This window comes from Triplophysa rosa, linkage group LG9, assembly GCF_024868665.1.
Source record: "Triplophysa rosa linkage group LG9, Trosa_1v2, whole genome shotgun sequence".
Taxonomy (NCBI): Eukaryota; Metazoa; Chordata; class Actinopteri; order Cypriniformes; family Nemacheilidae; genus Triplophysa; species Triplophysa rosa.
The window spans coordinates 24,769,867-24,784,787 of NC_079898.1; the positions used below are offsets into that span (position 1 = coordinate 24,769,867).

General features: G+C 42.8%; 1 protein-coding gene across 3 annotated transcripts; it reads left to right on the forward strand.

Annotated features, from left to right (window-relative positions):
• The first annotated feature begins 56 nt into the window (after positions 1–56).
• On the forward strand, positions 57–8,054 carry fndc5a (fibronectin type III domain containing 5a). Of its 3 annotated transcripts, none has more exons than XM_057342347.1 (6): positions 57–389; positions 2,323–2,438; positions 5,678–5,876; positions 6,036–6,125; positions 6,234–6,401; positions 6,533–8,054. In XM_057342347.1, the coding sequence occupies exons 1-5, from the start codon at positions 320–322 to the stop codon at positions 6,371–6,373; spliced, it is 615 nt and encodes a 204-aa protein (XP_057198330.1). In that variant the 5' UTR covers positions 57–319; the 3' UTR covers positions 6,374–6,401; positions 6,533–8,054. The 3 variants fall into 3 exon arrangements, with proteins under 3 accessions (XP_057198330.1, XP_057198331.1, XP_057198329.1); XM_057342348.1 differs by having other exon boundaries at positions 6,234–6,397; XM_057342346.1 differs by having other exon boundaries at positions 6,234–6,391; positions 6,533–8,052.
• Positions 8,055–14,921: the final 6,867 nt, after the last annotated feature.

Sequence of the window (14,921 nt, forward strand, 5' to 3'; positions counted from 1 at the left end):
GAGAGAGAGAGAGAGAGAGAGAGAGAGAGAGAGAGAGAGAGAGAGAGAGAGAGAGAGACGATTCAGGCATCACACACCTTCAGATAGTTTGAAGCCTCTCCAGTGCAGCACGTCGTTTTAAACGGTACTCGTATGAAAACCCACAGACACAAAAAGGAAGCTTTGCCATGAAATTCTTCGCGTGAGCATCCGAGCTCGAGGACGCGCGTGTCGGGCTGATGCCGAGCGCTGTCCGCGGTGCTGAAATCAAGCGCGTCCACTCCAGACACTGACAGCGAATCGAATAGATGATATTTCACGTCCAGCCTCCGTGGAAGGGATGAGGGGATTCTTCATGACCACGCCGCTGCTCGTATTGAGCTGCTTTGGAGCGTCGTGGGTCGTCGCTGGTAAGTTATTCACAATAATCGACTTGTAGATTTAAGCTGTTGCTCGCAGGAATGTCTCTTTGATTTCGACATCCAGTGAGAAATTACAAGATGTTTATGTGGTCACATTGCATGTTTCATATTGGTTAGCGTGTTTTAAGATGAGACGTGTGTATCTGCAACAAGCACACATACTGTATAATTCACACACACACAAAAACACTGACGACAAACGGGACAGAAATATTATACCTAAAACACACACTTGTTGCGTCACAGCACGCACGCATGCACAAACAAACACATACACACGCTCACGTGCGACGCTTAAAAATCTCACTACACATCATAAGCTGACCTTTATGTATCTGTTAAAATTCAGCGACAGTGATTTTATACTGCATTGCTGTTGCCACTAATTGAAGCATGACATTTATGCTGAACCATAAAAAAGTTTCCTCTGGTAGAGACAAAGCCAGCAGCCAACACATCAACTCAAGTGCCTATAAATTTTACATCTTACTGCACTATATTCAAGCCCTAGCAAAGAGGGGAAAGCCATGGATCATTGTGTAAACGGCTTCTGGCAGCAGATACTGTCAGTTCTTGGATGCTTTTAGAGGTTCCAGAGACAGGATTCACTCCACGCTTTCAGCAGAAAGAACACTGGACATGAAATGCTTGTATGGAACTGGCAGAGGAGAGAGAAACAGAGAGCAGTTTTCTACATTAAAACTGATCTTATTCTTCTCCAGTTTATAAACCATACATCACCACACAGACCGCACACACACACACTAATAATAATAATTCACTGACAAGCACTACATACAGACACAAGAGTGCAATACACACACACAATAATGTTGTTCTTACAGATGAACAAACGGAATCAAAATGATTCATAAGGCAACATGAAATGTACCCTTTTTACGCTCTCGATAAACATTCCTGGTCTTATCGTGCACAAATCATCAGTGTGCATCATTTTAAAGACAAATGTTAACTCTTTGCTCAAAATGTAAAAACTCATTATTTCTGAATTGATTTGTTAATTTCAGCTAAAGTTACAGTACACCTCTCCCCTCCAACCCCCCACCTCCATTTTGGTGTGTAACGCTCACTTTTTACGATGTACTCAATTCCTGATGGACTGTTATTGGCACAAGAAGAGATTTCCACTGACTTGCTTCTCCATGGCAACAAAGCCCAACACTAAAGCTTTAGATTTGCATTGGAAGGTTGTTTCCCTGTGAGTTTCCTCCTAAATACACTAACAAATGCATGACAAGCACATGATGTTGCACTGGTGATTTACATTTAGCTGACACTTTTATCTAAATCGACTGACAGTGCATTCAATCCATATTTGAGATATTTGATCAGTTTGTGTGTTCCCTGGTATCAAACCCAAAATCTTTGCATTGTTAGAGTAATGATCTTCAACTACAGCACTTGAGTTTCATTTACTGAAACTGTTAACAGCAGAGCGTAATGCCTCTGATAAGTTCAAGTCTCTATTGGATGCATTGAAGCCATTAAATTCATTAACAGTTCACGGTTAGCTGCAGTTTGCCGCAGGTCATTATGTCATCATGGTGGCGTTCATAGGCTCATAAATACTATAATTCCCACAGAGGCTTCATTAGTACCCGACAACACAGCGTTAATGAACTCTTCCTAATCAATCACACATTTCTTTCACACGAGAGAACAGTGAACAGCAAAAGAAAGATTTGACTTTCTGAAACCATCTTCACATCCTAGCCTGATGCGAAACTGTGAAGTCTAAACAATAAAATAAATGACACATTTGTGAACAGAGTCAACCTTTTCTGTCCTGCATATTATGATTCTGCAAAAGTTTGGCATGGTGGGAAAGTTACCTGGTCATAAATGTATGAGATTATTTGTTTAAAAGAACAGACTGAATATCTGTTTCTGCATTTCTCAGACAGCTTGGTAGCTCCAGTGAACGTGTCGATCAAAGATCTGAAGTCCAACTATGCTCTGCTCACATGGGACACGCCAGACAGGGAGTCAGTCATCGGATTTGCCATCACACAGCAGGTACTCAGAGAGGGAGAGAGAGAGACAGAGAGAGAGAGAGAGAGAGAGAGAGAGAGAGAGAGAGAGAGAGAGAGAGAGAGAAAGCAAGGAATCAAAAAAGAGGAAAAAGACAAGCAAAAAACAAGAAAAAGTAAACATTCTTAAACGGACATGGTTTATAGGCAGCCACAGAGATGACGTATTTTTGTATCCAAACCCCAGAAGCGAGGCTGTGTCCACCGAGGCGTTTACGCCTGCGGCCGGCGTGTTTTTTCAATTGTTTTCAACGGGAACACCGCGCTTTCAAAAAAAGCCATCAGTTGACGTCTTTTTCCGCGCTCGGCGCTGGTGCTATGCGTTTTTCCCACGATCAGCGCCGGCGTTCGACCGAGCGCCCAAAGTTGAAAAATGCTCAACTTTGGGCAGAACGCTGCGCCTGCAGCGGGCGGTTTCAGCCGAGCTCCTGCCGTTTTCTGCCGCGTAAGGGGCTGTGTCCTCCGAGGCGCATTTACGCGGCTGAAAACGGCAGGAGCTCGGCTAAATGCGCCTCGGTGGACACAGCCCCTTAGCATTGTAGGACTTCCGGTTCCATCGCTCCGAAGTCTACGGGTTTTTTAAATGGGTTTTTGGTAAATCGCCCGAAATAAGGTCTGTGGTAAACAAAACCTCTAAGTATTTTCACGTTTTATTTTTATTGTATTTTATTATAACCCGCTTGTGATTTTTTAAAGCCTTGTTGTGTCTTAAAAACGGCGGTTGCTTACAAGTTGCTAAAAGCGACTACTTCCTTTGGCGGGGACGTTAGACGTCATCGCGCATATAAAGCTCACAAATAATCCCTTAAAACGTATGCGGATTAATTCACGGAGTAATTACTTACCAGGGAACACATTTTTAATAAAGTTTGAAAGAGTTGTCGGAGGCTTGGTGGTAGTGATGTTGATATCGAGCGACCCGTTTATAGCATCGTGTTAGCTTTTTACTTCTGCCGATTGTATTTCAGCTTTAAAAGTAACAAATGTTGTGTTAATTTGTAAAGATTATCTTGATAGACAAAACGTGCAAACATCATAAACCTTTGTTAATCACAGAGCTTATTTTTTGCCATCTTCCAAAAGTCTATGGGAAAAACGAATAGGCTTTCGGTCGAGGGAACCACTCGCGCTAACTTCTGGGTTTGCCTACAAAAACACGTCATCTCTGCGGCTCCCTATAGCACATGGCTGTGTTTCCCGATAACGTTGTCTCTTAGCGCGCTACGAAGACTCGTAGGTACACCTTAACTACACTGTAAAAAAAAATCCCGTGAAAAAACAGATAAAGTACTGGCAGAAAATTACCAGTACATTTTCCTTTATTTTACGGACATTTCCATTAATGCTAAAATGCAAATGAATGCAGTGCAAAATGTAAAATACAGGTAAAACAACTGTAAAAATGAACACGGAAAATTCCTTCATATTAATACAGTATATTGTGCCCTATTTTTACGGCTTTTTTTTAGAGTGTACAGTTACACCTTTTCTAGGCGTGTTTCCCGAACTATACCTTAGTAACGTCCTACTTTCTTACGTCTTACGTCCCACGTCAGGTGCTGTCCATGGCGGTGGTGCTGAATTAATGAATTAATGGATCAATCAATTGTTCACTCTATACAGGGACTGCTTCACTGCGTTGTGTGAGGTAGATGCTTTCTTTATAAAATAAGCACTTTAGAAATAGTTGAAGTTGCATTAGGACTCATAGGATAAAAATAAACCAAATTGCAAACTAAATCCAACCATGGATATTATTTAAATGTGAAATGAGTGTGCGAAACCGCTATACTAATTGGCAGTATGGTCATTTAAATCAAAGGTTCTCAAACTTTGGGACGGAGGGTCACGCAAAGCCACTTGCTGTTGCGGTGCATTAAAAAAGTTTATTCCAGCAACTAACAATTACTTGTATAGTTTGCACATTTATTGTGCTTGGACACTGGATGCGCAAGCGGCGCATTTACAGCGCAAAGCATGTAGTTTATGGCCGCGTTTATTAAAACATTAAAATATAATCAACATTATTCATCCCAGTTACAATATCAAGGGGAATAATATAGGCCTAAACAAGTTTGCCATAATTGTGCAGCCCTACAATAAGGTGTTTTGAAATTGCAATTAAACTTATTTCATTCATGAAAAGAAAAAGTAAAGGGAGTGAATGTGTATTATTTCCCTATTTTCTATTTAAAATGTGTGCCATGAGATAGCCTACCTTTGATTATAGCTGTGTTTGGTAACCCCTATTTTATATTATCATAATATATAGTGTCATTATTTACTCAATAAAAGCGTAGAATGCGGAACATGATCAATATAGCAGGAAAAACACAGCTGAATTGAGGGGCTGCTCCGTTGAGTTTGTCTTGACAAAGTTAGACCAACAAGATCCAAAAGCTGCTGAATTTGCTGCCGTGCCAGGTTAACTTTTCTATTATAATTGCAGCATAAATTGTAGCCAGGTTTTCACGGATTAAATGCACTTAAATGCTCCGCGGATGGCGTCGTCTTTGATTCAGCCAAAAAATTACTGTATCGCTGCAGTTTGACTAAACTTCCTTCCTACCACAATCTTTCTCTTTACATATACTCGAAATTCTTTGGTTTGCCAGCTGATGCACCTTTAGATAATATCGTTAAAAAGCTAACAACCATCAGCGAAAAGACAATTGTATTCTTTGCATCAAAACACATCAATATACTGGTATATTTTACTTTATAATTTTATTTGTATAGACTGCGATGTAAAGAAGCTTTTTTTCACAGTGGCTACTCGCGGAGTGAACTCTTAACAGTGATAATGTGTAGCTAAGCGCCCCAGACATACCTTCCGACATACCTTATGACTTACAGAAGGTATTAAGTACGTCTCGGGAAACACATATTAACGATAAGGTACAGCTTAAGGTATAATTTAATAACGACGTAGCGTTAAGAAAGTTTCGGGAAACGTGGCCCAGATGTTTGTGAGTCATTACCTGTTGTCATGGTGACGCAACTTTTCCTGTCCTTTATTTATCAGACCATTAATTTATCAGCGGGCACACAGAGAATCTGTTGTGTGCACAACTCCAGACAGAGAAACCTCAGCAGAACAGAAACAGCTGTTATTCTCAAAGCGTTTATGAGCTAGGGGATTTTTAAGTGTCTAAAATTGTGTCACATTGGTGCATATGGAGAAAACGGTTAACATTTGGCTTAATGATGATTTATGTTTACCAGAAAAAAGACGTGCACATGCTGCGCTTCATCCAGGAAGTGAACACCACTATGAGGAGCTGTGCATTGTGGGATTTGGAGGCAGACTCAGACTACATTGTGCACGTTCAATCCATCAGCGTAAGCGGACCGAGTCCTGTCAGTGAACCGCTGCAGTTCAGAACACCGAGAGAAGCTGAAACACAAGCATCCAAAAGCAAAGGTACTCACCACAAACTATTAATAAATCACATTTAACACACAAATCAAATGAAAAAAAAGTGGATACTCATTACTATAATACCTTTAGCATCTTACATAAAATAAAATATATATTTTGCGAGAAATTGTCCTGTCTGAATCTGATAATTGTGATTTACAGAAGAAGTTACCATGGAAGAAGTAGAACAGAATGCTCAGCTGAGGGCAGGAGAGTTCATCATCATCGTGGTGGTTCTGGTCATGTGGGCCGGTGAGATTGTCATGACATCATGTCAACTTTGCTGCATGATCTCGGGATTCAAATACATGAAGTGGATGTGATGTTTTTCAGTATTAAATGTCTGTTTCCTTTGTCCAGGTGTGATAGCTCTCTTCTGCCGTCAGTATGACATCATCAAAGACAACGAACCAAACAATAATAAGGATAAAGCCAAGAACTCATCCGAGTGCAGTACGCCCGAGCATCCATCAGGTGGACTGCTGCGGAGCAAAGTATAAGAGTCCAGAAGACGCCAGGCAAGAGTTCGTAAGAATATGTTAGAATGTACCTCCACTAACATTTGGGATTCAGGTGGACTAAAACATTTGGGTTCTATAGAAAAACACCTGATAATTCACTAACCTTAGACACTTGCATCTCTTCCTCTCTCGCCACAGATCCCATCGGACAGTAACAGCAGCAACAACAGGACGCCATCTTTGAACATGATTAAAGTGTCATCAAAAGATGACGCTGTTACCCACATGTGCTCATTCGGGACTTCTGGGTGTTATCTAAAGCCAAATCTGTAATCTGGAATATTTCTGCTGGACTGGGAACACAGTGAGCACATCTGAAGGATGTTGTGAAAGTGAACCTTCACGCTGACTCCTCTGGATCCAGCGGACTGAAGATGAGAAGAAATCTGTGGCTGAATGGAGAGAAACACCAGAGAAACGCAGAACAGAAAAAGGAATTCTGTCTTTCCTTAAACAAACTGTATTCTGCATCACTACAGATGTGGACGAGGAGCTTGATGTATATTCTTCGACTTAGTGTGATGAAATCTATCTCAACCTTTGTTTGCCACTTAAAATGGACAACGTGCACAGAACAGAACAGAACAGCCAGACCTCGGGACAAACCCGCACATTTTTTATTTACATAATTGTAGTCAAAATGATAAAATAACAGAAATTGACGTTTGGGAATTATGCCGTTTCCAAAAATGTAAAAACAAACCACAAACCAACAAACACTTTCTTTAAAGGTGCCAGTTCCTAGAATACAGTTCTGCATGTTCTCATTTAGAGAATGCTCATTCTAGGGTTGTGTGGTTCCATAAAGAACCTTTAACATCCACCTTTTGTTGCAGAAAAGGTTCTTTGGAAGAAGACTCTTTGGTTCTTTAGTGAACCAAAAGTGATTTCTCTATGGCATCACTGTGAAGATTGTGAATGTTTTTTTTAACCAGAACTCATAGAAACAGAACACGTCCTAGTTCACATAATCGGGATTTGGGTAAAGATCAGTATATTGACTTTTGATTGCAGACTTGACATATCTGAGCTCAGTTTGATCTCTTCCGAAACTCGTTTCTCAGGAGAAATATCTGAGACGGAGAAAACTCGCACTTAATCTCAGTGAATTATTTTGACATCAAAAAGATCTCTTCTGTGGTTTTTTCTTTCTCACAGTCTGTCACACTTATTAGTAAATAGTTCTTTAAACAAACTGATTATAGTGAGCTATACCAAGTAAACGACAACAAATCTTTTGAGAGCTTTCAAGAGTTTGAAAGAGTCTAAGGAAGGACTAGGAGAAACTACTGAAGAAAACATTTAAAGGAAGAACCCATCTGTCCTGGGCCCACAGATGACTTTTGTTTGGAAGATTTGAGTTAGAACTTCTGTTCAATAGTAATGAAGTGATATTTCTGTCTGTTTTCTCATAAATGTGAATGTTGTCTCTGGGAGAAACTAAACTCTCTCAACAAGGGCTGAACATCTCTCGCGTCAGCAATAACATCATGAGGGATTCTGACCGGCCCTCCATGAACTTACTGAATTTATCCTGATGGGACTATCAGTGATGGTCAATTACTATGATTTATGGGAATCTGAGGTCTAAACACTACCGTGTTCTCAATTTGACAGTGACCTTATCAACATTCTCCTGGACACAGTGTCATTAAATCTGATGGAACTGAAAAGCGTCTTTTCTGTGGTTTGTGCCACAAATGTGCATAGCCTACATGACACACTCATAGGGCCTCATTCGTGATTTTTTTTCTGTAAATCGTTCGTAAAGTCGTTTTGACCTAAATGTTCGGATAATGGTGCGTCAACTATTCAAACGTTCCGTATATTCTTTTAGACAAACTGATTTACTGTGTATCATAATGATGTAATATGCTGGGAATGATACTGTGAAAAGTATTATATATATATCAGATGTTGGTATTTTTTTTGTACTTTCCCATGTTATATATATATATAGCACTGAAATGTTCTGTTTATGAAAATGTTACTATGGGTAAGATAGTTGCAGCTTATTGGTTGCGTGTGGCGTGCGTCTTCTAATAGGTGGGAGTTCTCGCGATGCGCTTCATTCGTAGTAAACAATGTGAGTGAAGAGCATGGTGCACTGTACTTATTATTGAAATCCTCCTTTTCAGGTATTTTAAACGCACCTTTGCACACAAATGTTCAATGCTGCTTCGAAATGTATTCCACTAAATGCTGTTTAGAAATGTTAGGTTAAACCGTTTTATATAGTAAAAGCTATTCGCTAGCATTAGCACATAGAAATTGTGCACATTGTAACACGCATATGTATGTGAATAATTAAATGTTAGGACCACATGAGTCAGTCGATTTAAAGTTCATTGAATGTCACGAGTTGATTGTATAGTTTAGAGTGTTTTAGTGAAATGTACCCTAGCAGATATGGCAATCGGCTAATGCTACCACGTGGGTTTCCTCGCACACTGTATATAACACATGTAAGGGGTAAATGTTCACCAGTTGTGTCTTATGCTGTGAAGTGTCCTTCTACGGATGATAACAGCTGAATGTGTGATTTATTATTGGATGCTGTAAAAGTTGCAAACTTGTGGGTAATCTGGAATTTGAATGTAGTATAGCCCACATGCTACCTCCGGTGCATTTTTATATGCATTTTGTGAAGTGTGAGAGGACAGGTACTGGGAAAAATACATGTCAATGTTAATTGAATGAAATGTTATTTGTGATCTAAACTGACACTGGCGTTAATGCATTTACAGTACGGTTGTGCTTAAAAAGTGCTGATTTATTGTTTGAATTCATTTTCTCCATTTCAATATGTAAACTGATGCATTTATTACTGTAAAACTGTTGATTTGTTATCAAAACTAGATTCGTAGTAAACAATGTGAGTGAAGAGCATAGTGCACTGTACTTATTATTGAAATCCTCCTTTTCAGGGGTACTACATAAATTTGGAGGCACCGCTGGGATGGATGCTCGGGTGGTCTGACTCCTTTATCAGCGAGACCCACCCGGTTTCATCCTACTAAATTTCTATTGATGAAGCGAGGAGCGAGGCAGCAAAGTGAAGTGAAGGAGCTTACCTGATTCAGTGGTGTGTGCGCTTGAGGTACAGTGAATTACACAGGCGACAAGGCCCAGGTCAGTGAGGTAACCACCACTTCCAACATTGTATACACTGCAACGGGAAACAAGAGGATGAATGCGCTACAAAGTCTTCAAGAGGAAATAGGAGAGAAATTATGCACATTGTCCCGAGGTAAAATAATAGAACTTTGCTTTCTCCTACACATCACTGTAACAGATGTAACAAACGTGACCCGCCTCTTGCTCATAAGGCATCTCAGTAACTATCTATTGAGGAGTGAGCTCGAAGAACTAGAAGATAATGGAATGGCTGAGTTAATGAACATAAATGAGAAAATCAATGCCCTCACACAGTCCATTAATAACAACTCAGAAACGGAGGCAGAACCTAGGTCGATTGAAAGGGCAGTGAATACAACCCAGAGACCAATGAGAGAGACAAACACTGTAACTGAGACGTTTCAGGCTATGCATATCAGTACTGATTCCGAACGTAGCATTGTAGGAGCACAGATGACATCCACTGAAGGACTTACAGGGCAACCACAACCGCCCCAGAGACAAAATGCATCAGTGGTCTGGCACAAAGAGTTAAAGATCTCAGGCTTGATTGGTGAACCTGGCCAGAAGGACAGATTGTCATTTTCTAGTCTAGCTCGTCAAATAGAAAGTGGGCTGAACAAAGGTTATTCAGAACAAGAGATTATAGACTCTGTGATCAGGTCAATTACACCAGGGCTGCAGTTACGTAGCTATCTCGAAGGGAAAATTGGATTAACTCTTCCAACCTTGAGACGCATCCTCCGTTCCCATTATCAGGAAAAAAATGCTACTGAGTTATACAAACAGTTGACCACAGAAAGTCAGCGCAGTAAAGAGACCCCACAAAACTTCCTGATACGTACCCTCGATCTGAGACAGAAAATCCTTTTTGCTTCACAAGAGGATGAATCTGGATTGAAGTATGACCCTATTTTAGTACAGAATATGTTCCTCCATTCAGTCCTTACAGGGTTACAAAACGACCGTATCCAGAGTGACTTACAGCCATATCTCTCTGACCCTGCAATCTCTGATGAAGTATTACTGGAAAGAATAAACATTGCATGCTCACACGAAGCAGAGAGACAGAGCAAACGGAAGAACGAACGTCAGGTCAGTGTTAACGCCACACAGCTAGATGAACCGAGCCCTGAGCAAAAATGTCAGTCTAAATCATCAAAACTTGATTTGCTCTCAGAACTAAAAAAACTCAGTGATGACATAACGCAGATCAAAAGAACAATTCAGCAACCATCTGCAGCGTCTAAACAATGCTTTGCACTCAGCAGTGACCAGCATCCTCCGGACAGGCCGAATGTCAGCCAGCTGCCACCAGAGTGGTGCCCTGGGCCAGGACACCAACCTCAAAGACCAGAACCGGTCACCTATGAACAACCATCATACCGTTCTCAACCGCAACAGTGTGCTGTCCCACAGCAACAGTATACAACGCAACCACCACTCCGGCCCCTGGCGCATCCGGTTCAACAACAGCAGCCCCAACACCACCACGTCCAAATACCCTCCCAAGCCAATCAGTTACCATACCCAATCATACGACAACACACTAATGAACGGCCGTTTCGACAGCCCAGGCGCCAGCGTCCCAGACAATGCTTTCATTGCCAACAGAGGGGAGCCATGGAACTATGCACTCATTGCTATTATTGTGGCAGCAGCGAGCATTTTGCAGTGGGCTGCAGAGCCCGTGATACCAGGACTCCGTTAAACGGGGAGGGGCTACTCCAGAGGGACAGGGAGTGACCCGAGAGGCAAGCACGTCCCGACTACACTCAGCACTACAGTTACGGAGCAGACCATTGAATGTTGTACCTCATGACATAGACCGCATCATAACAGCTCAATGCCGAGTTAATCCACACTCTCCAGTAACTTCCCTAGTCGGCAGGCAATGCTTGGTGGCCTGTTACCTGCATGGACATAAAACAGAGGCTCTGTGGGACACGGGCTCCCAGGTTTGCATAATTGATAACCAGTGGAAGGATACGTACATACCTGAAGTAAGATTGAGGGACATTACTGAAGCTACAGAGACGATAGAATGTCTACATCTCGTGGCCGCCAATGGCACTGATATGCCGTACAGTGGATGGGTTGAGGTTACATTCAAGTTGGCCTCCCCTGCGAAGAGAGGAAAGGAATATGTCATCCCTGTGCTTGTCCTGAAGGGCCAGCAACTTTCTAAACCTATCATCGGCTTTAATGTAATCGAGCAGGTGATAAAGCAAAAGGATACAGACAAAACAAACAGGGTGCCTAACAGCCAGCTCTACCAGACGGTGTTAAATGCCTTCCCGAGCCTGAAGAGGGGAAAAGTACATGCCTTCATTAACCGGGTGACAGCCGCTGATCTCTGTGAGTTTCCTGTGCATGCTGCAAGGCGACCTGTGAATATACCAAAACGCACGACCATGCAGATACAATGCCAAGTCAAGATGCCACCTGTGAGACATGACAGTGTGTTACTGTTTGAGCCATGTATTGACCCACAGTATCCCGAGGGCCTGGAACTGTTTGACACCCTCCTGGAGGTCAAAAGGGGTGACCATCCTTCTGTCACTTTAAGCATACAAAATGAGACTGATCACGACATTCTCCTTGGATGTAGGGTGGAGTTAGGGATTGTGCAACCAGTTAAGTCCGTTTTACCTGCAGCGATGATCTCTCCAAAAGAAACAGGGTCTGTGTCCCAGGTTACGGCCGAAGTAACACCAGGGACGACTGAGGAAGACGGCCTTTGGGACCCACCCGTTGACATAAGCCACTTAACTGTACAACAACAAGAACAAGTGAAACAAATGTTAAGAGAGGAGTGTCAGGCTTTCTCAAAATCCGACAACGATATTGGGTGTGCAAAAGAACTACAAATGAGTATCTCCTTAAACGACAATACACCTGTGTCTCGAACGTACAATTCAGTCCCAAAGCCCTTGTACCAGGAGATGAAGGATTACTTGCATGACTTAATTGCGCAAGGTTGGATAGACAAGTCCAACTCCTCCTATTCTTCGCCGATTGTATGCGTGCGGAAACGGGATGGCAGCCTCAGGCTGTGCATAGATTATAGGGATCTAAATAGGAAGACTGTACCTGACCGCCAGCCTATTCCTCGAGTGCAGGACATTCTAGATGGTCTGGGGGGCAACTCGTGGTTCTCCTTGCTCGACCAAGGGAAAGCCTACCATCAGGGCTTCATGACTTCAGGGAGCAGGCCACTGACAGCATTTACAACCCCGTGGGGTCTATACGAATGGATTCGTATTCCGTTCGGCCTTATGAACGCGCCAGCTGCCTTCCAGCGGTTTATGGAGACCTGTCTGGAGGGATTGAGAGATGAGACATGTGTGCCGTATTTGGACGATATCTTGGTTTTTACCAAAAAGTTCGACGACCAAGTGGATGCAGTGAGGACAGTACTAAGGCGACTCTGTGCTCATGGTATTAAGCTAAAACCCCAGAAATGTGACGTGTTCAAAAATGAAGTGAGATACCTTGGTAGGATTGTCTCTGCAGCAGGTAGTCGGATGGACCCAGCTGACACCGCCGCTGTAACCACTTTGAAGGACAAGCGACCAGGAACTGTAGGTGAGCTACGCAAGATGTTAGGCTTGCTTAGTTACTACCGACGGTACATCAAGGATTTTTCCAGAATCGCCAGTCCCCTTTACGGCCTCTTAAAAAAAAAAAACAGTGATGGGGAGAGTCCAACAAGAGGAAGACGAAGGACAGTGAAAAGCAAAACCAGTAGTGTGGTGCCATCAAACCAGCCAATTGAATGGACACCGGACCACCAAGAAGTTTTAGAGAAACTGATCGAGTGTTTGGTCCAACCGCCGGTGTTAGGGTTCCCGGAATTCTCAAAACCATTTATCCTGCACACAGACGCTTCAAATCAAGGCCTGGGGGCGGTCCTTTATCAAAGGCAGGATGAAGAGTTGAGGGTGATTGCGTATGGGTCCAGGACTTTGACAGCTTCTGAGAAGAATTACCACCTCCACAGTGGGAAACTGGAGTTCCTCGCCCTAAAATGGGCTGTGACGGAAAAATTCAAGGACTATTTGTACTACGCTCCGACTTTCACGGTGTATAGTGACAACAATCCCTTGACTTATGTACTCTCAACAGCAAAATTAAATGCCACCGGTTGTCGCTGGGTCGGTGAACTAGCGGACTACCACTTTACCATCCGCTACCGGCCAGGGAGGGAGAATGTGGATGCGGACTCGTTGTCTAGAATGCCCGTGGGCCTAGAGACCATGATGGAGAAATATACAGAGGAGTTCTCACCGGATTGCATCGGAGCCATGATACAAGCAGTTGAAATCCAGGATGACTTGGGCCCCACGATGACTGTAAGTTGCGAGGATGTAATGGCATGGGAAAACATCAACGAAGTGCCATTGAAATCGTTATCTAAAGAGGAGATCCGACAGGCACAGGATGATGACGAAGACATCCAAATGATCATCAAGCATTTGCGATCTGGGTCTCGACCAAGATTAAAACAGTGGAGGGCAGGCAACCTAAAGTCTCGAGTGTACCTAAGGGAGTGGGACAAGTTACATTTGGACGAGCATGGTATTCTGCACCGTAAGACGTCCCAGCGGACTCAGCTTGTGTTACCATTCAGGTTCAAGAGCATTGTCCTGAGGGAACTACACGATAACATGGGCCATCAAGGGTTGGATCGCACTACAAGCCTTATCAGAGATCGTTTCTTTTGGCCGCAAATGCAGAAGGATATTGAGCAATATGTATTGAGAGAGTGTCCATGCATCAAGCAGAAGAAACCATGCCGGGAGACACGAGCACCACTAAAGAACATTGAAACGACTTACCCATTCGAACTAATTTCAGTCGACTTTCTCCACCTAGACAAGTGCAAGGGAGGATATGAGTACATTCTTGTGGTCATCGATCACTTCACTCGATTTGTTCAAGCCTATACCACCACTTCGAAATCAGGCAAAACTGTGGCGGACCGACTGTTCAACGATTATGCCCTGAAGTTCGGATTTCCTTCCAGGATCCATCATGACCAAGGCAGGGAATTCGAAAACCAGTTGTTTGACCAACTAAGGAAGTACAGTGGTGTCATGGCATCTAGAACCACACCGTACCATCCACAGGGAAACGGTCAGGTGGAGAGGTTTAATCGAACAATATTACAGATGCTCAAGACACTGACGGAGAAAGAGAAATCCAATTGGAAGGAATCCCTTAACAAATTAGTCTTTGCCTACAACTGTACCAAATGCGACGTCACTGGTTTCTCGCCATTTTACCTGTTGTTCGGTCGCTCCCCAAGGCTACCGGTGGATGCATTGTTTGGAATTGACCATGCCCAAGGGTCCACCAGCCATCGAGAATATGTAGAACGCTGGGC

What these genes read in the sequence shown, in the direction of transcription:
- fndc5a (XM_057342347.1), top strand. Translation starts at nt 320, where the DNA reads ATGAGGGGATTCTTCATGACCACGCCGCTGCTCGTATTGAGCTGCTTT. An exon ending in GATTTGCCATCACACAGCAG is followed by an intron (nt 2,439 to 5,677) that starts GTACTCAGAGAG and finishes TATGTTTACCAG; the next exon opens with AAAAAAGACGTGCACATGCT. An exon ending in GGTTCTGGTCATGTGGGCCG is followed by an intron (nt 6,126 to 6,233) that starts GTGAGATTGTCA and finishes TCCTTTGTCCAG; the next exon opens with GTGTGATAGCTCTCTTCTGC.